The 26,798-nt window shown below is 36.1% G+C and overlaps 1 protein-coding gene across 2 annotated transcripts; it reads right to left on the reverse strand.

Moving 5' to 3' along the window:
- Window positions 1–728: 728 nt before the first annotated feature.
- LOC147691821 (uncharacterized) lies at window positions 729–24,445 on the reverse strand. 2 transcript variants are annotated; one of them, XM_086938114.1, is made up of 10 exons: window positions 24,415–24,445; window positions 24,209–24,306; window positions 24,044–24,092; window positions 23,017–23,733; window positions 20,429–20,498; window positions 18,578–18,648; window positions 12,528–12,594; window positions 3,820–4,257; window positions 2,336–2,551; window positions 729–1,899 (listed from the first exon to the last, which is right to left on the reverse strand). In XM_086938114.1, the coding sequence occupies exons 8-10, from the start codon at window positions 4,255–4,257 to the stop codon at window positions 1,639–1,641; spliced, it is 915 nt and encodes a 304-aa protein (XP_086794240.1). In that variant the 5' UTR covers window positions 12,528–12,594; window positions 18,578–18,648; window positions 20,429–20,498; window positions 23,017–23,733; window positions 24,044–24,092; window positions 24,209–24,306; window positions 24,415–24,445; the 3' UTR covers window positions 729–1,638. The 2 variants fall into 2 exon arrangements, with proteins under 2 accessions (XP_086794240.1, XP_086794239.1); XM_086938113.1 differs by having other exon boundaries at window positions 23,017–24,092.
- Between the last annotated feature and the right edge of the window lie 2,353 nt (window positions 24,446–26,798).

Raw genomic sequence — 26,798 nt, forward strand, 5'->3', positions numbered from 1 at the left:
AGGATGTCACACCGAACGATGCATAAGTACAATATTGCACAGTGACTTTACTAGTTTGAAAAAACCATAAGTTCTGAAGAATCCATAGATTGATGTTAAATGTTGCATGGATGACTGATGGATGTGTGAAAACGTGTGTGTATGTGTAAAGGATGGATGGATGTATGGAAGGATGAAAGTGTGGATGGATGCAGGTTGGATTGTTGAAAGTGTGAATGGATGAAATGTTGGACGGAAGGACGTATAAAAGAAAATGTAGGTGGATGGATGTATAAAATGTTGCATGGATGAATGATGTATGGATGTGTGAAAAGGTGGTGTGATGAATGATGGGTGGATGGATGAAAGTGTGAGTTAATTGATGGATGTGTGAAAAGGTTGTGTGATGAATGATGGGTGGATGGATGAAAGTGTCGGTGAATTGATGTATAGATAAAATGATGGATGTATGAAGGATGTATGAAGGATGGGTGGAAGAATGAAAGGATGGATAGTTAAAGTTGCATGGATGTATGATGCATGTGTGAAAAGCTATGTAAAAAAAAATTTACACATTAACATTTTTGCATGTAGCTCAATTTGCTATAGAATAATTACATTTGTTGTAGTCTTTTTCAAGTAAAATTGTCCATTAACATATCTTATGTACTCTGTAATAATAATGCAAATACAAGATAAAAAGCTTTAAAAAGTTTTATTTAAGTAAATATATATTTAGTATTATTGTTTGCAAGCAAATTAAACTTTAATTAAAATACTGTATTTTTAGCCTTTTAACTGAAACATAATTTGAATATCTCCCATTTTTAATTAAAGAGAGTCTGTCAAAGAGATAGTCTATCAAACAGAGAGAGAGTCTGTCAAAGAGAGAGAGTCTGTCAAAGAGAGAGTTTGTCAAAGAGAGAGAGAGTCTGTCAAAGAGAGAGAGAGTCTGTCAAAGAGAGAGTCTGTCAAATAGAGAGTCTGTCAAAGAGAGAGAGAGTCTGTCAAAGAGAGAGAGAGTCTGAGAGAGAGAGTCTGTCAAAGAGAGAGTCTGTCAAAGAGAGAGAGAGTCTGTCAAAGAGAGAGAGAGTCTGTCAAAGAGAGAGAGAGTCTGTCAAAGAGAGTCTGTCAAAGAGAGAGTGTCAAAGAGAGAGAGTCTGTCAAAGAGAGAGAGAGTCTGTCAAAGAGAGAGAGAGTCTGTCAAAGAGAGAGAGAGAGTCTGTTAAAGAGGGAGAGTCTGTCAAAGAGGGAGAGTCTGTCAAAGAGGGAGAGTCTGTCAAAGAGGGAGAGTCTGTCAAAGAGGGAGAGTCTGTCAAAGGGGGAGAGTCTGTCAAAGAGGGAGAGTCTGTCAAAGAGGGAGAGTCTGTCAAAGAGGGAGAGTCTGTCAAAGAGAGAGAGTCTGTCAAAGAGAGAGTCTGTCAAAGAGAGAGAGTCTGTCAAAGAGAGACAGTCTGTCAAAGAGAGACAGTTAGTCAAAGAGAATACAAGATAAAAACCTTTTAAAAAATTTTTTTAAGTAAATATATATTTAGTGTTATTGTTTGCAACCAAATGAAACTTTAATTAAAATACTGTATTTTTAGCCTTTTTACTGAAACATAATTTGAATATCTCCCATTTTGTACATTGATTTACAGTCAAGTATTGTGTTGTTTTTCACAACTCATGTATTTTCCGTATGTATCCATTTTGTAATATTACATTGACATTTTTGGGCAAGATTGGCATTAGTGCTTCCTGAATGTCGTCAATGTCCGGTGGTATTTGGAAGTAGTCCAGTAGAATATTGTTATCTATTTCGACTGATTGTAAATTTTCTGCATTATCAATATGTACATTTAGTGTACTGTGTTCCTGATTCGCATTTTCGAGGCTATATATAGTCATATTTATTTCTTCTTCTGGCGGTTCTATTTTCTGTGAAGGAAAAAGAATTTAGTTAATTTCATATTTATGAAGTTATTTTATTTCTTTTCTTGTGTTGACCTACGGACAAATTTCTTGATATATGCAGTCTTAAATAATGTTAATAAGTAGTGAAGATAGTTTAAGAAAGGATAGTTTGTGAGTACGTATAGTGAAAAGGTATAATAGAGGATTATAGACTGTTTTGTAATGTTATAGATACTTTAGTAAAAATACGTTTTCATAAAGTGGAGAGTATAAGTTAGCTTTATAGTAGTGATTAGTATAATACATAGTGTAGCTTAATGCATTTAGATAGAGAGTATTAGAAGCGATAGTTTGAGTGAATTTTAATTAGTGAATATAGAGTTTGATGGTGTTTGAAGAAGTAGATAGTATAGATTGAGTAGTAGAGCAAGTTATTAATATTTTCATAATTTGTACTTACTTGAAATTGTGTATTCCTTGTTGTGTTTAACATTTTATTGTTGTTAAATTCATGCACTGTCAAGTGCGTCATCTTAATGTAGGATCCAATTTCAATGGGAAAGTCTGTGGCATCTCTCCAAAGAGTTATTTTTACTGAGTCCGTTGTGTCTTTCACAGTTATTGATTTAAGTTTTGTATCTTGTCCGGCAATAACAATTGTTTTTATTTCTTCTTCCTGTAAGATAAAATTGGTAATAGAAATTAAAGAGAGTCTGTCAAAGAGATAGTCTATCAAAGAGAGAGAGAGTCTGTCAAAGAGATAGAGAGTCTGTCAAAGAGATAGAGAGTCTGTCAAAGAGAAAGAGAGTCTGTGAAAGAGAGAGTCTGTCAAATAGAGAGTCTGTCAAAGAGAGAGAGAGTCTGTCAAAGAGAGAGAGAGAGTCTGTCAAAGAGGGAGAGTCTGTCAAAGAGGGATAGTCTGTCAAAGAGAGAGAGAGTCTGTCAAAGAGAGAGAGAGTCTGTCAAAGAGAGAGAGAGTCTGTTAAAGAGAGAGAGTCTGTCAAAGAGAGAGCGAGTCTGTCAAAGAGAGAGCGAGTCTGTCAAAGAGAGAGCGAGTCTGTCAAAGAGAGAGCGAGTCTGTCAAAGAGAGAGGAGTCTGTCAAAGAGAGAGAGTCTGTCAAAGAGAGAGAGGAGTCTGTCAAAGAGAGAGAGGAGTCTGTCAAAGAGAGAGAGTCTGTCAGAGAGAGAGAGAGTCATCAAAGAGAGGAGTCTGTCAAAGAGAGAGAGTCTGTCAAAGAGAGAGGGTCTGTCAAAGAGAGAGGGTCTGTCAAAGAGAGAGTCTGTCAAAGAGAGAGAGAGTCTGTCAAAGAGAGAGAGTCTGTCAAAGAGAGAGAGTCTGTCAAAGAGAGAGTCTGTCAAAGAGAGAGTGAGTCAAAGAGAGATAGTCAAAGAGAGTCTGTCAAAGAAAGAGAGAGTCTGTCAAAGAAAGAGAGAGTCTGTTAAAGAAAGAGATGGTGTCAAAGAGGGAGATAGTCTGTTAAAGAGAGAAAGTCTGTCAAAGAGAGAGTCTGTCAAAGAGAGGGAGTCAAAGAGAGTCAATGAGAGAGAGTCTGCTCAAAGAGAGAGAGTCTGTCAAAGAGAGAGAGACTCTTTGAAAGAGAGAGAGAGGGAGTCAAAGAGAGAGTCAAAGAGAGAGTCAAAGAGAGAGTCAAAGAGAGAGTCAAAGAGAGAGTCAAAGAGAGAGAGAGAGTCTGTCAAAGAGAGAGAGAGTCTGTTAAAGAGAGAGAGAGTCTGTAAAGAGAGAGAGAGGGAGTGAAAGAGAGAGTCTGTCAAAGAGAGAGTGTCTGTCAAAGAGAGAGAGAGTCTGTCAAAGAGAGAGAGAGTCTGTCAAAGAGCGAGAGTTTGTCAAAGAGTGAGAGTTTGTCAAAGGTGTAAGTATTGTGTGCAAGACTTTTTGGTATATAGTGTGTGTGTAAAAGGGTGAATTTTTTTTTATAAGCTTACCTCAGCAATAGTCCCAGAAATGCTCATTAATGAGCGTAGTGAAGCTGCTTTTACTGTTTTTATCGGTGATATTGGTGGAGCAGGGGGTTGTAGTATATATTGTGCCTCCTGTATTATTTCTTGAGGTATAGATAAGGGCATCATGCGTGATAGTTTCGTTTGTTTTGTGATGATAATCACATTGTTTTTGGCTAAGAAATTGCGAATCATAATTCCATTCCCTTCTTTCGTTTGCTGGTAAAATGGCTCATTGTAGCACGTTGCTTTAATGCAACTACTTTCATCAGCTAGAGCTAGATGATACATTACTTTGTGCTCTTGTTTAGCATTTGTATAGTTTGTTTTTGTCGAACATTTTATTACGTTGGCTCGGATTGTTTTTTGGTAAGGTTTGTTGTCTTCATGTTTCATTTTTTTGAGGTCTTCTATGGAAATCATCTGAAATGAGAGAAAATGTTAGTACACATTCTGAGCATACATTTTTCCCCTTTTGCTATTACCTGTAATAAAATAGCATGTTAATGAAGTTGTTGCATTTTAAACTGCCACCCATAATGCTTTGTGATCACTGTAATATGATTCTAATGTACCGTAGTGCATGATGTTGTCATTAGTATAGATGTGATCTAGTGTAGAATTGTAGTCTGTTGTGTATTGTTCTATTTTTTGCTGGCATTGAAATTGCTGCAGCATATATTCTAATAGCAAAGTTCTGTTTGGTGACATTTGTGTTAAATCTATATTGAAGTCTCCCATGATGACATATTTTGAATTTGGATACAAGTAAATTATGCTACTTAAAGCTTGTAATAATGTCTGCAAAAGTACATGTGGTGGTTTGTACAGTATAATAAATAAGTATTCAGAATCATTAAGATGCAGAGTGAAAATTAAAAAGTCAATTTCGTGTTGTGTTTGATATATTGGCGATAAAAGCATGTTTTTTTTGTAGTAAATGGCAATACCATGCTTAGTGTGCTGGTTGTGAAATTTATCAAATAATAGTAGGTGATATTGTTCTATTAAGAACGTATTCTTATCTGCTTTTCTAGTTGTGTTGATTTCAGTAAGGCATATAATATCACTGTTCATGATATTTTTGTCTGATTTCATAGCAGTGTAATTTCTTTGCAAGGACCGTATGTTATGGACAATTATATTACACTGTTGTCTATAGCTATGCAATTGTGGTACTGATATTTGTAATAGCATGTGTGTTCTTAAACGTGTCATTTCTTCATGCACTTTTGGATGTACAGCTATTTTGTCTTGCTGAAAGTTTCTAATGTATATGTTGTCTAAAGATTTAGCTCTGCTTAAAGCTACATAATGTAGATGATGTACTTTACTGTTGTTAAAGTGAATGTAAATGGGCTCAATTGTTTCTCCTTGTGTTCTATGTATAGTTCTTGCAGATGATTGTCTCAATGGGAATTGTTTGCGTATAATAGTTATAAATTTCTGTGTATATTGGAAATGCCGTGTAATAGCATGAATGGGTGTCCAATGAGGCAAAATATTACTGTGATATATGTGTTTGTTTTCTTGTCTTGTTAATTTGCCTACTGTTTCTTTATCAAAATTAATCCAAATTACATTTGGGCTGTTATTGATAGTTTCCACAAATTCTACTATACCTGTTGCACCATTTGTTAAACCATCATTGACATTTATATTGTTAGTTAAATCATATCTTAATTGCAATGCAATATGTAATATTGATGGCAGGCTCATTGTTTTAGTAGAATCTGTGGGCAACTGTTTTAGTATTTTTTTTTTTACTGCTTCACTTAAGTCTGCTGCAACTGTATCTATTGCTGTAGCTGTGTAAACTGGGTAATGGGTTATATGTTCTAATAAAACTGCATTATTTACGCTATTGACTTCATTGTTAGTTCCCATAATGTAAGGGATCGTTTTGCTAATGTTTTCAGGTGGCTCTATTTCTCGTGTTTTTATCTGTATAATATCCTCATTTGTTTGTTTCCCTTCTCTTAATCTGTTTAGTAGTTGAGCAAATGGCAAGTCATTTTGTTGTCTCATTATTTTAGTCAACTCAAATAACTTGAAATGTGTCTGCCATAAATTAGTACTTACTGGCCTATATGAATGTTTTGGGTTGTCAAATATGTATGGGTCAAAAACTGGCTTCAATTGGTAAAAGTCTCCAATTGCTAAAATAGATATACCGCCAAAAGGGAGATCAGACATTTTTATCTCTTGCAATCTATTATGTATAAAGTTGAATACATTAGCCCCTACCATTGATATTTCATCAATTATTAGCAATTTAAGATGCATTAGCTGACCTTGTAGTGTGCTTCTATTCTCATGAGTTAGCTGTCTATGAGTTAGTGTTTGTGAAATAGGTATTTTAAAAGTACTATGTAGTGTTTGTCCTTGAATGTTATGTGCTGCTTTGCCAGTTGGAGCTGTAAGCAATACATATATGTTATCTGGGTTTTCTCCTGCTTTTGTATTGTAATAACGTACTAATGTTTGGTAAAGTGCTGTTATAAGGAAACTTTTGCCTACTCCTGCACCACCTGTACAAAATGTGTAGCATGGTGTTTCTTTAGTTTTAACCCAATGCAAATGATGATATATAAAGTTAAGTTGTTCTTCTGTTAGATTTTGCATTATACTATCATATTGTTCTTTTGGCATTATGTTATTGCTTATTGATTCTTCTCTACTTGTACTTCTAATCCCTAAATCAAATGATAGGTCATACAATGGGTTTTCATTATTTTGCACTTCATGGCATATGGTGTTATCTTCTTCTGTATCTATTGGTGGTAGCAATGTATCTAATATACTAGTTTCATTGCTATTAGTGGTTAGTTGTTTATTATGTTTATTATATTTATTATGGTTTGAATCAACTGCATTTTTAAGTTCTAGATAGCGTTCATAATAAGTTCCCTTGTTATTAATTATATTATGTTCATTTCGCCATGGGTAAAAAAGCATGAGCAATTCTCTATAGTAATTTTCTGAGTCATTTTTGATGTTAAATCTGCAATAGCGAATTACTCTTGCTTTTTTTCTTTTTATGCAGTTTGTTTCGTCTACTAAATTTATCTCAAGTTCTTCGTCATCTGAGCTATGAAAGTTATTTTCAATAAGGAAATTGTCATGGCCTGTTTCTTCTTTTCCTTTACATTTTTTCTTTTCATTATACATAGATGCATAGTCAGCTAATGTACATGTTTCTAATTTTACAGGGCGTTTACTATACCTGACTATAATATTATCATATTGTATTTTACAAGACTCATCTGGTAAAGAATTGATAGTTTCGATGTCTTTTAATAAGTATGTACGCTTTTCATTAGGACTTGTATTGATAAATACAAAAGATCTTGAACTTTTCCGTAAAGGAATTTGTAGTATTAGATATGCTGCTTCTTGTGCACTTATTTCTGTACAGTTTAAGAATTTGTTCCCTATATGCTTAAGTTGTTCCTTAATACTTGGATTAGCATGTACTTCTTTAGCAGCTTGGGCAATTAGTTTGCTCATTCCTCGCTGTGATTTACTAATGTATGAAACAATATACACAGCACATGCATATGCATCTAAGATGTATTGTATATCTATGTTTGCTTGCCATGCTTTCAAAATAGTTGGATTGTAGTTATTTATAAAGCATTCAGCTGGTGTTCTTTTCAAGAAAATAGTATTTTTTTGTATAATAGATTGTATACATAAAGTATATTGTTTTAGATCTATGTTCATTGAATGCAAAAACTGTTCAAAAGTATAATTTGAAAATTCTTGGCTATTTATAGTTAGATGTATTAGTTCAATTTGCTGTAAGAGCTCGTTATTTGTTTTGTCTAGCTCTATTGGTTCTAGTATAAAAGTTTCAGGCATTGGATATCTGGGATAATGATATTTGCATGTTCTTTTATGTTTGATACGGCAGTTCTTGGTATGGCCGTGTCTTTGTAGAGGTAGTAAAGACTCTATATCTTGTTCTTCTGTTTTTGCACATGTAACATACTTATTTATGAAAGTAGTGACTTCATCTCTATCAGAAGTTTCATATAGTGGAGCATTTTCTATCCATATTATAGCATGTATATGTGGTGATCCCCGTTGTTGGAATTCCACTCTATAAAAGTAATCAATAATTTTGCCAATTGGATTACTTTCATGCAATAAAACAGAATTAAATAATTTCCGAACTTGAAAGTCAAAATGTCTTGCACATGTAATGGGATTCTGCTGTATTAATTTGCATTTTGTTTCCCATGACATATTGTTAAATTCTTCTTTTGTGCATTCTGGTCTCTTTTCTGTACGTAATAATATGTTAATTAAGTGATACCATTTCGTTTCTGCAGCAGATAACGTTAAAAAAAAGTTGGTAATCCTAATTGTCTAATCATAGCAAAGAGGTCTTTTTTGCATTGCTCCCAATATGGTGGTGAACTACGGATAGTTTTAAGTATTTTGTATCCTTCATTATACTGCAAAATTGTATCTAATTTATTCTTTATGTCTTTGGCAGTTATAATGTTTCCATTATTAAAGTATTTCCTAAGAGATATAAATATTTTGCTCTGTAATTGTTTAATGTGTAATGTTTTTAATTTAAAGAAAAGATTAGTAACACACTTTGCTACTCTTAGATCATTACTTCTTACTTCTGATTGACAGATTGTGCTGTAATGTATTGGGACATGCCTTTCTTCATTAGTCGGCCTTCGTTTCCCGCCAAATATAGTTGGGAATGCCAAATATTCAGAATCTTTGTCTTCATACAGGCCTCTTGGTGTGTTATATTCTGCAGGTGCTAAACTTAAAATATTATTTGTTTCTGTAGTAATAGTTTCATTATCTAACATAGTATCTAAATTTCCTGCTGGAATGTTGTCTGAGGAATCTGACGTATTACTTGTATCTGAAGTCTCATCACAAGAATGTATATCTTGTGTTGTATAATCCCAATCTTCATTAATAGTGATTCCATATTCTTGAAACAAAGTGCTTGTAGTGGCTAAATATAAAGCTGCACGTTTAACTTTGTTTGGTCTAACATTTTCATAATGGGTATAAGATTTATAACTTAATTTCCTTTTTAATTTTATTGGAATTGTCATGTTATCATTAATTTGCCTTGGTAAAACAGTTACTGTTGTCATAACGTCTGCAGGGACATTTACTACTGCACCTGATAGAGATTTTTGGAATCCACGTGGTAATGTTCTAATTTGTAAAAAAGGTATTCTTGGCGATACTAATCTTTCTTCTAAGTTATGCAACTGTAAGACTGGTGGGATATCAGGAAATGTCATCCCATTATATACTGAACATGGAGGTATTTTGTCTTTTGATATATATGTGTAACATGTTCTGCATATCTCATTTGTTCTGTATTTGCTAATATTACATTCTATGAATTTAGCTCTCTTACTAATACTGTGTGTATTTTGAAGACTTTGCTTATGCCAGAGTTGATTGCAAATAGTGCATGTGTACTCGGGTCCATATCTTATTTCTTCCTGAAATATCCTAATTATCTCATTTGTTGTTTGACCTGTTATATGTCTATGATTAAGTTCATTCTCTTTGTTTTGTGTCTGTTTTCTTTTTCTAGTACTGTTTACTTCTAGAATTTCTATATTTGTTGGTTGAATTAGTGATTCAACATTAGCTGTTAATGTGTTTATTATCTCAGTATTGTTAAGAGCTATGTGTGAAGCTAAATAACTGTCTTCTGTTACATGCAGTCTATTGTCCTGACTATTGCTGTTTTGTGTGTTTAGTATTGTATTTTCTACTTGTAAGTTATTCGAAGGAATTTCCCCTAATGCATTTATAGATATATGTGTCGTATGAACATATATGCTTTTTCTCGACTTTACATTTCCTTGTCTATGATTCCGTTGTGTTTGGTGTAAACCTTTTTTGCTAATTGTTGTTATGTTCACTGTAGTTAAATCTAAAGTAATACTCTCAGAATTAGTAATTTGTTCTCTATTGCCTAATTTTAGGATGTATTCTATAATAAGATTAATAGAGTCAAGGTTGATAGCAATACATGTTCCATTAGGATGTTGTATTGCATTTTCATTTTGGCTATGTGAATCAAATAGAGAGTATGTATGTAGAGTTTTGAAGACTGAAATTATATATCTACCTATAGAGATCAATATACCAGTTTGTGAATTAATTGTAGAAGTTAGTGCAGATATAAATTTACTATGTAAAGTTTGTGCTGATTTTGTTAGTTCTTCGCTAAAGCATTTTTTGAGCTTTGTAGAATAGATTATGTCATTGCTAACTATGTAATTTGGTAACTTTAGAGGTTGCATACAATCTTGTTCACCGACAGAGTGCATTTCAGTGTACAAAGCATCTCCAAGATTCATAATACAGTGCAAGTCTACACTATCCCAAATATATGCTGGTTTACAGTAGTTCTTTAGAATAGCAAATATACTATTTTGAAGACAATGTGTATAGTGACTAGTTTTATCACTATGTGTATTTTTGTCCTGTGGATGTGTGTTATGTAAAAAGGGAATTTCTTGTGGTGTTTGTGTTAAAATATGTGAATCTATATTGGTATTATTTGTGCTACTTTCCTTGTTCTGCAATGTGCTATTGTGTATATTATCATGAAGTAAACTGTCATTACTTCCAGTAATAAGTTTATATGTATTATAGTAATCACTTGAATATGTGTTTGTATGTACATTACTTGTGTTTATTGTTTGTTGTACATTTATGTGTGTGTTATTAATTACATTAGTAGAATATGTGTTGGTATTTAACTTACTTGCTGGTATTGTTTGTTGTAGATTTATGTGTGTGCTATTAATATGTTGTCTTTCTGTGTTGCTCTTAAGTGTTTTCTTAAGTATACTTGCATATGTGTCAGTAGGAGTAGTCTCTTCTGGTGTATTAGTATATTGTGTTGTGCTGATCTGCTTGCTGTTCTCTTTAGATTGATTATTAGGCCCTGTTGTAGTGAGAATTGCACAGGAATACGTACTAGTACTAGGAGTATTATCTAAAAATGCTAATGGCTGTTCCTTATTCCAAAAAGTTTTTTTTTTAGATTGACATCTCTGAATGATTTTTTTGGCATTTTCTATACGCATTTCAAATGCTTGTGTGAAAAAATTTTCACTACCTTTAGTAGAATACACATAAAAAATTTTCGGTGCTACTGCATTCTTATTTTTTTCATGACGCACCATTGCTTTTTGAAGTGATTCTTTTGTAATCGTACTTATTTGTATTGGAGTTAATTCATACGGCACACAATTCAGGTTTGGTTTCTTAAGATAGTGTGCCAGATTAGTGATGTACTCTAGAAGTTTTTCAAATGTGAACTGTATAGTAATACATGTTCCATTTGGATGAGGCATTCCAGTCTTATCACGACTATGTGAGTCAAATACAAAGTATGAATCATTTTTCTTAAAAATGGAAATAACATAAATTTCCATGCAAAGTATAACACCGGAGTTGGAATCAAGTGCAGGTTTTAATATTTTGTTGAGATTTGGAAACGAAGGGTCACATTGTTGTAATATGTCTCCATAATAAGGTTCTTTAAGTTTAAGAGAATAGATAGTAGTATTGTGTTCAATAAAATTAGGTAACTCATCTGGATGCCTAAGTTGTTCGCTATTAAGTAAATGCATATCTATATATAAAGCATCACCTAATTTCATAATGTAATGCAAGTCTTCTTTAGTCCATGTATGTGCATCTTTGTAATAGTTGTGTATAATTGCAAAAGTACTATTTGGCAAGCATTGATAACCTCTCGAATTGCATGTAAATTTGTCATGACCTTGATGATAATCTGCTGCTAGTATTTGCATGTTAGCTAATCTAATTTATGAAATAATTTGATATCGCTACAGTATTGCTAGATTTTTTTGTTATCCGCGAGTCTATTTTCGTTCTCTTATTTAATCTCTATATATATATATATATATATATATATATATATATTTATATATATATATATATATATATCTATTGCTAATTTATATTTTATTTTGTACTTAACTATAATGCAAGGCAATTAATTGAACACTATTTTTTTGCATTGTATTTTAGGTAGCAGATTTAGATGTATTTTGTTTACAATTTTAGTGATGTACTAGCTATAAGTTATACTATTAGCATATATATATATATATATTTGGATATATATATATGTATATATATATAGTTATTTTACTGTTAAATATATTCCAAGTTACAGGTTGATAGCTTATTTAAAAAACATACTTCTAATTGTATATATTTCCAAACAATTAGCAATTGTCTTTATAAAAGAAATAATTTTCAATGTTAAGTATATAAATATATATATAATTTTTTTAATAACTAATTATATATCTGATTTTGTCTAGTTTTTTTTCTCTAAATCCACTCTATTGTTGTTTTGGACTTGTTTTATAGTTGGAGCTGCTATCAAAAGAAAAAGCAATTACTTTTACTTTTTTGTTAACTATTTTTTTTTCTTAAGATTAATGTTACCTATGGAAATCTTCTATATGATCTTTTCGAATTCTAAGTATATACTATATATATATATATATATATATATATATATATATATATATATATATATATATATATATATGGGTGTGTGTTGATATGTGTTTTGCTTTTTCCCTTGCTATTTCTATACTTACAAGTCAATAAAGAAGCAAAATAGATACTTTTACCGTGATGATGTTTTCACTGATGTTGTGTCAAAGAATTACGTCTGATGTTATTCAATCAATTGGCAATCTAAGGAAGAATGAAACAAGCATTAATATTGAGTTGACTTATTAATATAATAAAAGCGGCTCGATACTCAAGACTATGTGTAGAAGTTGTATGTGTAGTATGTGTGTGGACTGAGTGAAGCATATTAGTAGTTGTAAATCGAGTATTAGAAGTGTATGTAGTATAGAGTAACTAGTAATGTATAGTAGTAAGGAGGATAAAGTGAGCAAGATAGAGAGAGATGGAGGGCAGGAAGAAGAGATGTTAATAAAGAGGGGTGGTTAGGCAATATTGAGAGTAGTGGAAAGATGAAGAGAAAGATAATGAAAAGAGAGAAGTCTGATAAGGAAGAGAGGATATAGAGGTGTAGAATGTAAGCTACAAAAAAATAGAAATGTAAATTACATGAAGTGATTTTTATGAGAAGTTGTAAAGAGTGTATTAGATGCATTGTTTGTAATTTTAAGCAAGTACAAAGGAATAGGAGAGGTAGTGAGATTAAGGAACACTTAATCCCTTGTTAAATCTAAATAAACAATAGAAGAGACGTTAAATACATCTGAATTTGCCACAGAGACTGAGTGATGCAACTGGGGAATTGCACACTCACTTTAGGTGGAAAAGAAAGCCCTCACACACCGACCTAGTCAGTGTCATGCTTCATCATTGGGCCCCACCAAAGAGGCCGAATGCCTCTTTGGTGTGCTACGACGCCAGAAGACTGCGGAGCAGGTTTTGTGAAAAAGGCATGTTGTGAGTTTTATAATTAAAACTGCCTAATGTGTAAGTAAAAATCTATAATTCTTGATGCTTAGTACACAAATGAAAGAGTTATGTGTCTGAATTTAATGCCCAAGGTAATGGATTTGTTAATTTAAAATACTAATTAGTCAGTCAACATGTTTCATGTTTTACAGTTGTTTACATTTCCTTAGGCATTTATAATGACAGAATTATACCCCGGCGGTATGGACTCTCTAATCGCCCACCCTGACCTGGGGGCGTGAAAGTGAAAATATCAAAAAAATGATTTAGTGCATAAAAAAAAAGGGGAAGAGCAATTGCTCATTCCAAAAGTGTTTGTGCACCTGTAAAAGAAATAACAGACAAACATAAAACTTTCACACAATTAGTTGTAAATATAAGTCATTGCGTTTGTCCAGTGTGTTCTATAGTTGTTGCATAGTGTTCCTAAATAAACACTATAGTTAACATCATCTATATAGCCTTATAGGGATGCTCACACTAACTTAGTGAAGTGGAAAAATGTGTGTAAAGCACACAAAGTAGCTAGAAAGTGTTGATGAAGAGAGGAGACACATAAGAGATCAAGAGGGCTAGAAAGCAAGAAGAGAAGTAAGTGCAGAATGGAGTGAGAAGATAGCAAGTAAAAAAAGTGCAAGATAGAAAGTGAAGACAAGATGGAGACGTAGATAGAGTGTGAAGACAGGAAGGAGAGAGGACATGAGAGAGAGAAAAAGGGAGGGAAGAGGGTGCAGGAGAGAGGGATGGTAGAGAGAAAAGAAAGCATAAAGGAGATAGAGATAAGAATGATAGATAGGGAGGAAGAGGAACATGGAGAGTATTAGAAAGAGAAAAAAAAGAAAAAGGAGAGTGCAGGACAGAGAAGCATGATAGATAGAAAAGGAGCTAGAAAAAAGAAAAGAGCAGATGTAATAGGGGGCAGGAAGAAGGAAGAGAGCATAACGGAGAGATATATAGAGAAGAATGAATAAAGAAGTAATTAAAAAAAGGAAGAGAGAGTGCTAAGAAAGAACGGAGTATGCAGAGAGGAGGTGAAAAGAAGTTAGAGAAAGATAAGTAAGAAAGAGGAAGAGAGTGCCGGAGATAGAAGTATGATAGATAAGAAAGTAGAGAGGATGCAAGATAAATGGAGATCATGAGAGAGAACGTAAAATGGGCAAAAGACTGCAGAATGGAGGCAGAGGTCCAAAAATATAAGGAGTGCAAGATGGAAAGGCAGAACAACATAGGGAAGGATATAGAGAGCAAAAGGAAGAGCAAGAAAGAGAGAAAGCAGGAGTTAAAGGGAGGGTGTCCATGAGGGAGAGTGATGGCAAAGGGAAAATAGCAGAAGGGAGATAAAAAAAGAATGATGATAGAGAGTGAGGAAGAAGGAAGGAGAGAGAGCAGATGGAATAGGGGTCAAGAGTAAGAAGAAAGAGAGCAAAAAGGAGAGAGAAAAGAGAAGAGAGTGCAGAATGGAGTCAGAGGGCAAGAAAGAGAAGGAGTGCAAGATGGAAATGTAGCACAATATGGGGAAGGAGATAGAAAGTTAAAGTAAGAGAGAGGGCAAAAGGGAGAGCAAGGGAGAGAGAGAAAAAGCATGATGTAAAGAGAAGGATGGAAGAAAGAAGGTGAGAGGGTAGATGAAGAAAAGCACAAGAGTGTGAATATAAGATGGAGTGGCCAAAATAAAGAGAAATAAAGAAGGAATACAAGATAGCAACATAAGGAGCAGAGAAAGAAAGGAGAGAGATGGAAAGGGTATGCAAGAAGAAGAGAGGGGCAAAAGGTAAGAGCAACAGGGAGAGAGATAAAGATCGAAGGAATAGGAAGAGAGGGCAGGAGAGATAAGCATGATAGAAAAGGATGGAGAGAGCAAGCAGAAAGGAGAAAGGACGCAGGGCGCAAAGGGAGCAGCTTTTTTGCGCAAGCCAAAACCTAATGAGAACTGTAGTGTGAGTTTGGGTCGGCCCTCGTCATTCATTGTCTGGCTCCATAAATTGAGCCTAGCCATTGGACGAGGGGCCTGTCCGTCAATTTAAAGCAGACTCAGGGGCGTTCAAGATTCTTTGGCTTTTGCCGACAAAACTACGCCGGGAACGCCCCCGATTCTAGCCCGGCATTGCCGGGACCTGCCTTTGATGACGTATCAGGTTTCTTTGTCTGTGGCGGAACAAATTGCAGGTAAGCGATGATGTCTTTTGTAATATAAATGACTGTATTTTTTGAATGCCCCATCCGAAATGTTTAATCACGTTTTTTTTTTGTTCTCTGCAGGTATTTTGCGACGGCCCGGTGGGGGGAACAATTTCCGGGCGGGATCCTTGGCTCGCTGTCTGTCTCCGTCTCCATGGTACAAGGGATTTCTTGCAGGTAAGAGATGGTATCTTTTAAGGACAGAGATGGAGAGTGAAGGCAGGAAGGAGATAATACGCAGGAGTAAGAAGAAAGGCAGAAGGTAAAGGAAGAGTAAGAAGTAGGGCATGAGCAGGGAGGGAGAGAGAGCAGATGGAAGAGGGTGTAGGAGAGAGGTATGGTAGAGAGAAAAGAAAGCATAAAAGAGATAGAGAGAAGAATGAAAGATAGGGAGGAAGAGGAACACGGAGAGTATTAGAAAAGAAGGAGAGTGCAGGACAGAGAAGCATGATAGATAGAAAAGGAGCAAGAAGAAAGGAGAGAGCAGATGGAATAGGGGGCAGGAAGAAGAAGGAAGAGAGCAGAAAGGAGAGATATATAGAGAAGAAAGAATAAAGAAGTAATTTAAAAAAAGAAGAGAGTGCAAAAAAAGAACGGAGTACGCAGAGAGGAGGTAAAAAGAAGATAGAGAAAGAGGAAGAGGGTGCAGGAGATAGAAGTATGATCGATAAGGAAGTAAAGAGGACGCAAGATAATGGAGATCATGAGAGAGAACGTAGAAAGGGGAAAAGACTGCAGAATGGAGGCATAGGGCAAAAAATAGAAGGAGTGCAAGATGGAAAGCCAGAACAAGATAGGGAAGGAGATAGAAGTGAAAGTCACAGAGTGCAAAAGGAAGAGCAAGGAAAAGAGAAAGCAGGAGTTAAAGGGAGGTGCATGAGCAAGAAAGAATTAAGAAGGGAGCAGTTGGAAGAGGGGGCAAGAGGGAGAGTGATGGCAAAGGGAAAATAGCAGAAGGGAGATACAAAAAGAATCATGATAGAGAGGGAGGAAGAAGGAAGGAGAGAGAGGAGATGGAATAGGGTGCAGGAGAGAGAAAAAAGAGCAAAAAGGAGAGAGAAGAGAGTGCAGAATGGAGTCAGAGGACAAGAAAGAGAAGGAGTGCAAGATGGAAATGGAGAACAACATAGGGAAGGAGATAGAAAGTGAAAGTAAAAGAGAGGGCAAAAGGGAGAGCAAAGGAGAGAGAAAATGCATGAGGTAAAGAGAGGGTGGGAAGGAGGGCATGAGCAAGAAATAAGTAAGAATGGAGCAGTTGGAAGAGGGTGCAAGAGGGATATTGATGACAAAGAGAAAAGAGCAGAAAGGAGGGAGATAAAAAGAGAAGCATAATCGAGTGGGAGCTAGAAGGAAAGAGAGAGCAGTTGAAATAGGGGGTAGTAGGGAGAAGGAGAGAGCAGAAAGGAGAGATATATATAGGAGAGCAATAAAGAGAGCAGGAGGGAACAGATTGTGATGGAAGAAAGAAGGTGAGTATAGATGAAAAAAAGCACAAGATTGTGAATGTAAGATGGAGTGGGCAAAATAAAGAGAAATAAAGAAGGAATACAAGATAGCAACATAAGGAGGAGAGAAAGAAAGGAGAGAGATGGAAAGAGTATGCAAGAAGAAGAGAGGGGCAAAGGGTAAGAGCATGCGAGAGAGAGATAAAGATAGGAATAGGAAAAGAGATGGCAGGAGAGATAAGCATGATAGAAAAGGGAGAGAGGAAGCAGAAAGGAGAAAGAACGCCGGAAATAGAGAGATAAAGAATGAATTCAAGAGACAGCTACATTTAGGAAGTAGAGAAAGAAAGGAGAGAGATGGAAAGGGTATGCAAGAAGAAGAGGGGCAAAAGGTAAGAGAGCAAGAGGGAGAGAGATAAAGATAGAAGGAATACGAAAAGAGAGGGAAGGAGAGATAAGCATAATAGATAAGTAGGGAGAGAGCAAGCATAAGTAGAGAGAGCAAGCTGAGACGCAAGCTAGAAAGAGCATCAGAGAGAAGGTAAGGAGGAGTAAAAGTGAGAGCAGAATAGAGTGAGTAAAAGAAAGTGCATGATAGAAAGAAAGAGAAGAGGGGAATACAGGAGAGAGTGTAGGGGCAAAAGGTAAGAGCATGCAAAGAGAGATAAAGATAGGAATAGGAAAAGAGATGGCAGGAGAGATAAGCATGATAGAAAAGGGAGAGAGGAAGCAGAAAGGAGAAAGGATGCAGGAAATAGAGAGATAAAGAATAAATTCAAGAGACAGCTACATTTAGGAAGTAGAGAAAGAAAGGAGAGAGATGGAAAGGGTATGCAAGAAGAAGAGGGTCAAAAGATAAGATAGCAAGAGGGAGAGAGATAAAGATAGAAGGAATAGGAAAAGAGAGGGAAGGAGAGATAAGCATAATAGATAAGTAGGGAGAGAGCAAGCATAAGTAGAGAGAGCAAGCTGAGACGCAAGCTAGAAAGAGCATCAGAGAGAAGGTAAGGAGGAGTAAAAGTGAGAGCAGAATAGAGTGAGTAAAAGAAAGTGCATGATAGAAAGAAAGAGAAGAGGGGAATACAGGAGAGAGTGTAGAAGAGAAAGGATGCAAAAGAGGGAGAGGAAAAAAAAGAAGGAAAGTAGGAGAAAGTGAGGAAAGAATAGAGCAGGAGTAAATAAAATAGAAAGACTGCTGGCAAAATCATGAATGAGATGCAGAGTAAATGCAAGAGAGAGGAAAGGCAAGAATGCAAAATTGAAAGGGAAGGCAAGAGAAAGATGTATATATGTTGCATGTGCTGTCTCAGTATCTAATCATTTGCTCATCTCCAAACTAAATCAAATGTTGTTTATGAGGCAAACTTTTGTGTATATCCAGCAAAGAATGCCCAGTACAGACAGAAAGAACAAAGTCTTAGTTATAAGTTTTCCTTTACCTTTGACCTCTCTCCTGATTACGACCTCACCAGTGCTGCTTTCATCTCCAAAGTAAATTAAATGTTGTTTATGAGGCAAACTTTTGTGTATAACTATCTAGCAAAGAATGCCCAGTACAGACAGGAAGTACTACCCAAAAATGTCTAAAGTAAAATAAGTTTTAAGTATTAACGTACCGTGTTGAATGAACGAATTTGAAAGATGTGTCCTCGATGGGGCAGTTGCACCAAATGGCAAATTTTTTGTCCTGTAAAAGCAAAATATACCGTTAGCAAAAGTTTGAGAAGAGTGAGGACATTTGTGTGAAGTATATTAGAAGTTGTAAATAGAGAATTAGAAGCAGTATGTATTATAGAGTAACTAGTATAGTAGTAAAGACTATAAAATAACAAGGTGGAAAGAGATAGAGGTCAGGAAGAAGAGAGAGATGGATAGAAAGAGGGGAAGATAGGCAAAAAGAAAAGGAGTGAAAATAAAAAAGGAGAAGGATGATGAACAGCGCAAGTTAAAAAGAAGCTTGATATGGAGAGAATGCAAAGAAGTGAAAAGACGACAAAAATAAAGACAAAAATAAAGAAGTAAGAGTGCAGGAAATTGAAGTATGATAGATAAAGAGTGAAGCATAATAGAGAGGGAGCAAGAAGGAAGGAGAGAGCAGCTGGTAATTGAAAAAAGGAAGAGAGAGTGCAAGAGAGAACGTGAGGAACTTTTTTGGACAAAAGAATGTCAAAAAGGGTATATAAAGAAGAAAACCACAAGAGTGTGAAAGTAAGATAGGTAGAGTGTGCAAAATTGAGAGAAATAAAGAAGGAATACAAAAGAGCGAGATATAAGGAGGAGAGAAAGAAGGAGTGGTGGAAAGTGTCTGGAAGAAGAGAGGGGCAAAAGGTTAAGATATCAAGAGAGTGAGAGAAATAAAGATAGAAGGAATAGGAAAAGAGAAGGTAAAAGAGATAAGCATAATAGATAAGTCGGGAGATAGCAAGCAGAAGGGGGAGGACGCAAAAAATAGAGAGCACGAGAGAGAAGAAAAGGATGGGTAAAAGTGAGAGCTGAATAGAGATGGAGTAAAAGAAAGTGTGCAAGAGAGTGAGAGAAATAAAGATAGAAGGAATAGGAAAAGAGAAGGTAAAAGAGATAAGCATAATAGATAAGTCGGGAGATAGCAAGCAGAAGGGGGAGGACGCAAAAAATAGAGAGCACGAGAGAGAAGAAAAGGATGGGTAAAAGTGAGAGCTGAATAGAGATGGAGTAAAAGAAAGTGTGCATGATAGAAGGGAAGAAGATTAAAACAGGAGAGAGAAGGTATAAGAGAGGGCATGAAAAAAGAGGGAAAAGAGAAGAAGAAAGAAAGTAGGTGTAATAGTGAGGGAAGAATAGAGCAGGAGTAAATTAAAGAGAAAGACTGATGGCAAAATGGGAAAGGAGATGCAGAGTAAATGCAAAAGAGATAAAGGCAAAAATGCAAAATTGAATTGTAAGTCAAGAGAGTGAAATGTATGTATGTTGCATGTGCTAGCTTAGTATGTAAGCATTTGCTGCCGGGACCTGTAAAGAAGGTGGGGATGAATATATAGGGTGAGGGCAGAAGAGTGAGAATGCAGGAGAGAGAAGGAGAGCAAAAGAAAGAGAAAGTCGGAGAAAAGGAGAGAAGAATAATGCGAGAGTGAAAGAAAGGACATTGAATGTAAAATTGTGAAGGAGATGCAGAGTAAATGCAGAAGAGAGACATAAGGAAAGGCAAGAAAGAAATTGAAAGGGAAGGCAGGAAATAAAGAGATCTATGTATATTGCGTGTGGTAAATGAGTCAAAGCATTCCCTACAGGGACCTTTCCAAAAAGTGTTTGTTATAAGTTTTACTTCTCTGTTGATTCCAACTTTACCAGTGGCGCTCTTGTACAAAAGCATAAGATGTGCTTTATGAGCGAAATTTTGTGTATAAGTATACAGCAAAGAATGCTTAGTACAAACAGCAATTATTAAAAAACGAAATGTATTAAGTAAAATAAATAAAGTATTAACATACCGTGTTTATATAACGAATTTCAAATTGTGTAGTCGATGGGTCAGTTGCAACAAACGTGTACTTTTTTATCCTACAAAACAAAAATAGCATTAGCAAAATATTATGAGTGCAGGCCAAAAAAGCAGTGATTTTCTCATTCAAACTGTGCAAATTGAATCTTAGCCAAAGCTTTGCGTACTAGCAATTAATGCGTTCTAATGTAATAGTATGGCAATTATTTGCGTCACGTTACTGGTTTGTATGTGCCTTTAAAAATATAGAAATCCGCGCATGCACGTTGTGAAAAAAAAAAGAAGGAATGTTGTCAGTGTTTTATTTAATTTCTCGCATCGTGCAAAGCAGTTTGTGAACTAAAGTTGTAACTGAACATATATATATATGTGTGTGTGAAAGATTAGTCTTACCTAAATCAGTGAAATGGATTAACAAAAAACATGGTGAAATTGGCCAAATGTATATACAACACAATTGTATTGTAAAGTGATACGTATTCTTACTGCAAATTAGTTTTACAGAAAGGCATACTTACATGCGCAAACATTTTCATCCTAAATGCACAGTTTGCAAACATTTATATCGTAAATGTACCTATTGGCGATGTATGAAAAAGAACTCAAAGGCATTAAACAAAAACATGGGGAAATTGGGAATATGTATATGCAAGACAATTTAAATCTAAAGTAATACGTATTATTACTGATTTGTTTGCACGTATAAAAACTGTAAAATGTGCTCGTAATACCGCTGCTCAAAAGAACAGATTACTTTCACAGAAAGGCCTGAACTTACATGCGCAAACATTTTCCTCCTAAATGCAGTTTGCCGATGTATAACTTTGTACTGAAAGTCGTCGTGTCTCACATTATCCTAACTGTTCTTTATGTTCTAAGTAAATGTAACGTGCCTTCATGCTCTGACTAAATCTAGTGTTGCGACAAACACATGCTTGTGCTCATCTAACTCTCAGCCCTACGATTTGAGCATATTAAATAAAAAAGGGGACAAATTACTTTCACAGAAAGGGCTAAACTTACATGCGCAAACATTTTCCTCCTTTATGCAGTTTGCCAATGTATAACTTTGCACTGAAAGTCGTCGTGTCTCACCTTATCCTAACTGTTCTTTATGCTCTCAGTAAATGTAACGGGCCTTGATGCAATGACTAAATTTAGTGTTGCGACAAACACATGCTTGTGCCCATCTAACTCTCAGCCCTACGATTTGAGCATATGAAATACAATCTGGCATCGCACAAACAAGGCACCCAAAATGTACATAATGACGAATTGCATTAAACAGCAAGGCCTTACAAAGTAAGCATGTGTAAAGGCCATGAATAAAGTAGACATGCGCAAACATTGAAATCGTAAATCTACCTACATTTTTCTCCTAAATGCAGTTTTCCGATGTATAACTTTGCATTGAAACTCGTCGGTCTCATCTTATCCTAACTTCTTTATGCTCTCAGTATAAAATCTGGGACAAATGACTTTCACAGAAAGGTAGAAACTTACATGCGCAAACATTTTCCTCCTAAATGCAGTTTGCCGATGTATAACTTTGCACTCAAAGTCGTCGTGTCTCACCTTATCCTAACTGTTCTTTATGCTCTCAGTAAATGTAACGGGCCTTCATGCTCTGACTAAATCTAGTGTTGCGACAAACACATGCTTGTGCTCATCTAACTCTCAGCCCTACGATTTGAGCATATGAACTAAAAAAAAGGGGACAAATTATTTTCACAGAAAGGGCTAAACTTACCTGCGCAAACATTTTCCTCCTAAATGCAGTTTGCCGATGTATTAGTTAGCCCTGAAAGTCGTCGTGTCTCACCTTATCCTAACTGTTCTTTATGCTGTCAGTAAATGTAACGGGCCTTCATGCTGTGACTAAATCGAGTGTTGCGACAAACACATGCTTGTGTTCAGTTAACTCAGCTCAACAATTTGAGCATATGAAATAAAATCTGGCATCGCACAAAGAAGGCATCCCAAATGTACATAATGACGAATTGCATTAAACAGCAAGGCCTTACAAAGTAAGCATGTGTTCGAATTTTCAAAGGCCATCAATAAAGTAGACATGCGCAAACATTTATATCGTAAATCTACCTACATTTTCCTCCTACATGCACAGTTTGCCGATGTATAACTTTGCACTGAAAGTCGTCGGTCTCACCTTATCCTAACTGTTCTTTATGCTCTCAGTAAATGTAACAGGCCTTCGTGCTTTGACTAAATCTAGTGTTGCGACAAATACATGCTTGTGGTCAGCTAACTCAGCCCCACGATTTATGCATATTAAATAAAATGTGGCATCGCACAAACAAGGCATCCAAAAAGTTCATGAATAAAGGAGACATCCGACAACATTTATATCGTAAATGTACCTATTGCCAATGTACCAAAAAGAACTCAAACGCATTAAACAAAAACATGGTGAAATTGGACAAACGTAAAGGCAACAAAATTTAATTCTAAAGTGATTCATATTATTACTACTTTGTTGCGCGTGTAAAACTGAAAATTGTGGTCGTAATACCGCAGCTCAAAAGGACAAATTACTTTCACAGACAGGAAGGAACTTACAGTTTATGTCGAAAGGCTCCAGTCCGCTGTCTCGAAGTATACCTCCTGAGATCGGTCGAGAAATCGAGAGGCTCCAGTCCACTGTCACGAAGTATACCTTCTGAGCTCGCTCGAAGAAATGTTTCTTTCCGTGGCTGTAGTCCTTTACATACTGTGGAAGACAAAAAAAACGGCAGTTAGTTCATTAAATAACAAAAGACTTGCAAAGTTTGTTGTTAAGAACATGTAGGTGAGATGTTGTTTAGGATGTTGCTGTCTCGACATATGTAAATTGCCGATAGGAGGCTGTCTGGCCGAATGAAAAGGTCATGGATGCTGTGACTCGTTAGAGTACTTAGTGGCAATGTGCGACTTTTGCCGATCTTGAATATCAAAGCTTAGTGGTAGACGAGTTGGCGCCACGCTGCCTGCAAATACAAAAAGAAGTGCTGGTGAATATCATTTTGTTAAAGTAGAAAAACACGATAGCTCTTTCCAATAATTCCCTACACAGAAAGCACACGATATAAAATAACTATTAAAGTAAGCATAATAGAATTACGACACCACGCCGCCGACATATTCCTGCAAATAAAGGGAAAGAAATGAAGTTAGAAATTACTTTTGAAACGTAACAAAACACTCCGGGTATTCGAAAGTGACAGTAATTCTTTAGTTACCAAAAACATCGCTTACCTGCAAGTCGTCACGCCACGGATGAGACCCGACACGGAAACACTAGAGAGAACAGGCCAAAAAAGAAACATCAGAAGAACATAAACAAAATAGCCCGAACACCTGTTACGTTAAATCTACAACACCTGTAATAAAATACAAATTACATTTGAATCTATCTACACCGAGTCGCACTAAGACATGACAACAGCGCTTACCTTAAAGTTGTTCGTCCACGAAGAAAGATCAGAAGAACATAAACAAAATAGCCCGAACACCTGTTACGTTAAATCTACAACACCTGTAATAAAATACAAATTACATTTGAATCTATCTACACCGAGTCGCACTAAGACATGACAACAGCGCTTACCTTAAAGTTGTTCGTCCACGGAGAAGGAAACCCGACACGTCACGGCAGGCTACACAGAAACAATAGAGAGAACAGCCCAAAAAAGAAACATTAAAAGAATATAAACCAAAAAGGCTGAACACCTGTAAAAGAAATACTAATTACATTACAATTTAAATCGCGTACCTGAAATTCCTTGGACCAAGGAGACGGAGACAGACAGCCAAAGATCCCATGACAAAATGGCGACCGGAAATCGTTCGCACGCCGCCGCCGTTCAATTACTGCAAAGAAAGGAATATACATAAACTCAAAAATACATTTTCCATGTCAAAAAACTCACGGGCATTGAAAAGGGACAGACATTTGTTACAAAACACAACATGGCTTACCTGCAAGTCGTCATGCCACGAATGAGCCCCTACACAAAAACACAAAAGAGAACAGTCCCAAAAAAGAAATACATTACAATATAAACAAAACAGGCCGAACACCTAAAAGAAATTACAATGACATACAAATTTAAACAGCGTACCTGAAATCCATCGTCCCACGAAGCCAGACACCGAGCGCAAAATGGCGAGCGGAAACCGCGACCACGCCCAGATCCCGGGACCACGCAGCGACGCGGAAAAAAACCTGCAACGAAAGTGATATAAATTAATTCTAAAAAAAGCTTTACAAAGTTACAAAAACTCACAGTCATTAAAAAGAGACAGCCATTTATTAATTACAACACACACCATCGCTTACCTGCAAGTCGTCACGCCACGAAGGCGACCCAACCCGGAAACAGTATAGAGAACAGGCCCCAAAAATAAATACATTACAATAAAAACATAATAGGCTGAACACATAAAAGAAATTACAGCGACATAAAAATGTAAATTAAAAAACACACCATCGCTTACCTGCAAGTCGTCACGCCACGGAGGAGACCCGACACGGAAACATTAGAGAGAACAAGCGCAAAATATATAAAACAAATAGGCTAAAGACTGTAAAACACATAAAACAAATTACAATTATATAAAAATTAAACGCGTACCTGAAATCCATCGTCCCACGAAGCCAGACACCGAGCGCAAAATGGCGACCGGAAACCGCGACCACGCCCAGATCCCGGGACCACGCAGCGACGCAGAAAAAAACCTGCAAAAGAAGTGAGATAAATTAATTCTAAAAAAAGCTTTACAAAGTTACAAAAAAGTCACAGTCATTAAAAAGAGACAGTCATTTATTAATTACAACACACACCATCGCTTACCTGCAAGTCGTCACGCCACGAAGGAGACCCGACACAGAAAAATTAGAGAGAACAGACCCCAAAAATAAATATACATTACAATATAAACCAAAAAGACAGAATACATATAAAACAAATTACAATAACATACAAATTTAAACCGCGTACCTGAAATCCATCGTCCCACGAAGCCAGACACCGAGCGCAAAATGGCGACCGGAAACCGCGACCACGCCCAGATCCCGGGACCACGCAGCGACGCAAAAAAAAAACCTGCAAAAGAAGTGAGATAAATTAATTCTAAAAAAGCTTTACAAAGTTACAAAAACTCAGTCATTAAAAAGAAAAGAGACAGTCATTTATTAATTACAGCACACACCATCGCTTACCTGCAAGTCGTCACACCACGAAGGAGACCCGACACAGAAAAATTAGAGAGAACAGGCCCCAAAAATAAATATACATTACATATAAACCAAAAAGACAGAATACATATAAAACAAATTACAATAATATACAAATTTAAATCGCGTACCTGAAATCCATCGTCCCACGAAGCCAGACACCGAGCGCAAAATGGCGACCGGAAACCGCGACCACGCCCACATCCCGGAACCACGCAGCGACGCAAAAAAAAACCTGCAAAAGTGAGATAAATTAATCCAAAAAAAAGCTTTACAAAGTTACAAAAAGTCACAGTCATTAAAAAGAGAGTCATTTATTAATTACAACACACACCATCGCTTACCTGCAAGTCGTCACGCCACGAAGGAGACCCGACACAGAAACATTAGAGAGAACAGACCCCAAAAATAAATATACATTACAATATAAACCAAAAAGACAGAATACATATAAAAGAAATTACAATAACATACAAATTTAAACCGCGTACCTGAAATCCATCGTCCCACGAAGCCAGACACCGAGCGCAAAATGGCGACCGGAAACCGCGACCACGCCCACATCCCGGGACCACGCAGCGACGCAAAAAAAAACCTGCAAAAGAAGTGAGATAAATTAATTCTAAAAAAGCTTTACAAAGTTACAAAAACTCAGTCATTAAAAAGAAAAGAGACAGTCATTTATTAATTACAGCACACACCATCGCTTACCTGCAAGTCGTCACGCCACGAAGGAGACCCGACACAGAAACATTAGAGAGAACAGACCCCAAAAATAAATATACATTACAATATAAACCAAAAAGACAGAATACATATAAAAGAAATTACAATAACATACAAATTTAAATCGCGTACCTGAAATCCATCGTCCCACGAAGCCAGACACCTTGTCCAAAATGGCGACCGGAAACCGCGACCACGCCCACATCCCGGGACCACGCAGCGACGCCAAAAAAAACCTGCAAAAGAAGTGAGATAAATTAATTCTAAAAAAGCTTTACAAAGTTACAAAAACTCAGTCATTAAAAAGAAAAGAGACAGTCATTTATTAATTACAGCACACACCATCGCTTACCTGCAAGTCGTCACACCACGAAGGAGACCCGACACAGAAAAATTAGAG

Source organism: Lissotriton vulgaris, chromosome 9 (genome assembly GCF_964263255.1).
Source record: "Lissotriton vulgaris chromosome 9, aLisVul1.2, whole genome shotgun sequence".
Taxonomy (NCBI): domain Eukaryota; kingdom Metazoa; phylum Chordata; class Amphibia; order Caudata; family Salamandridae; genus Lissotriton; species Lissotriton vulgaris.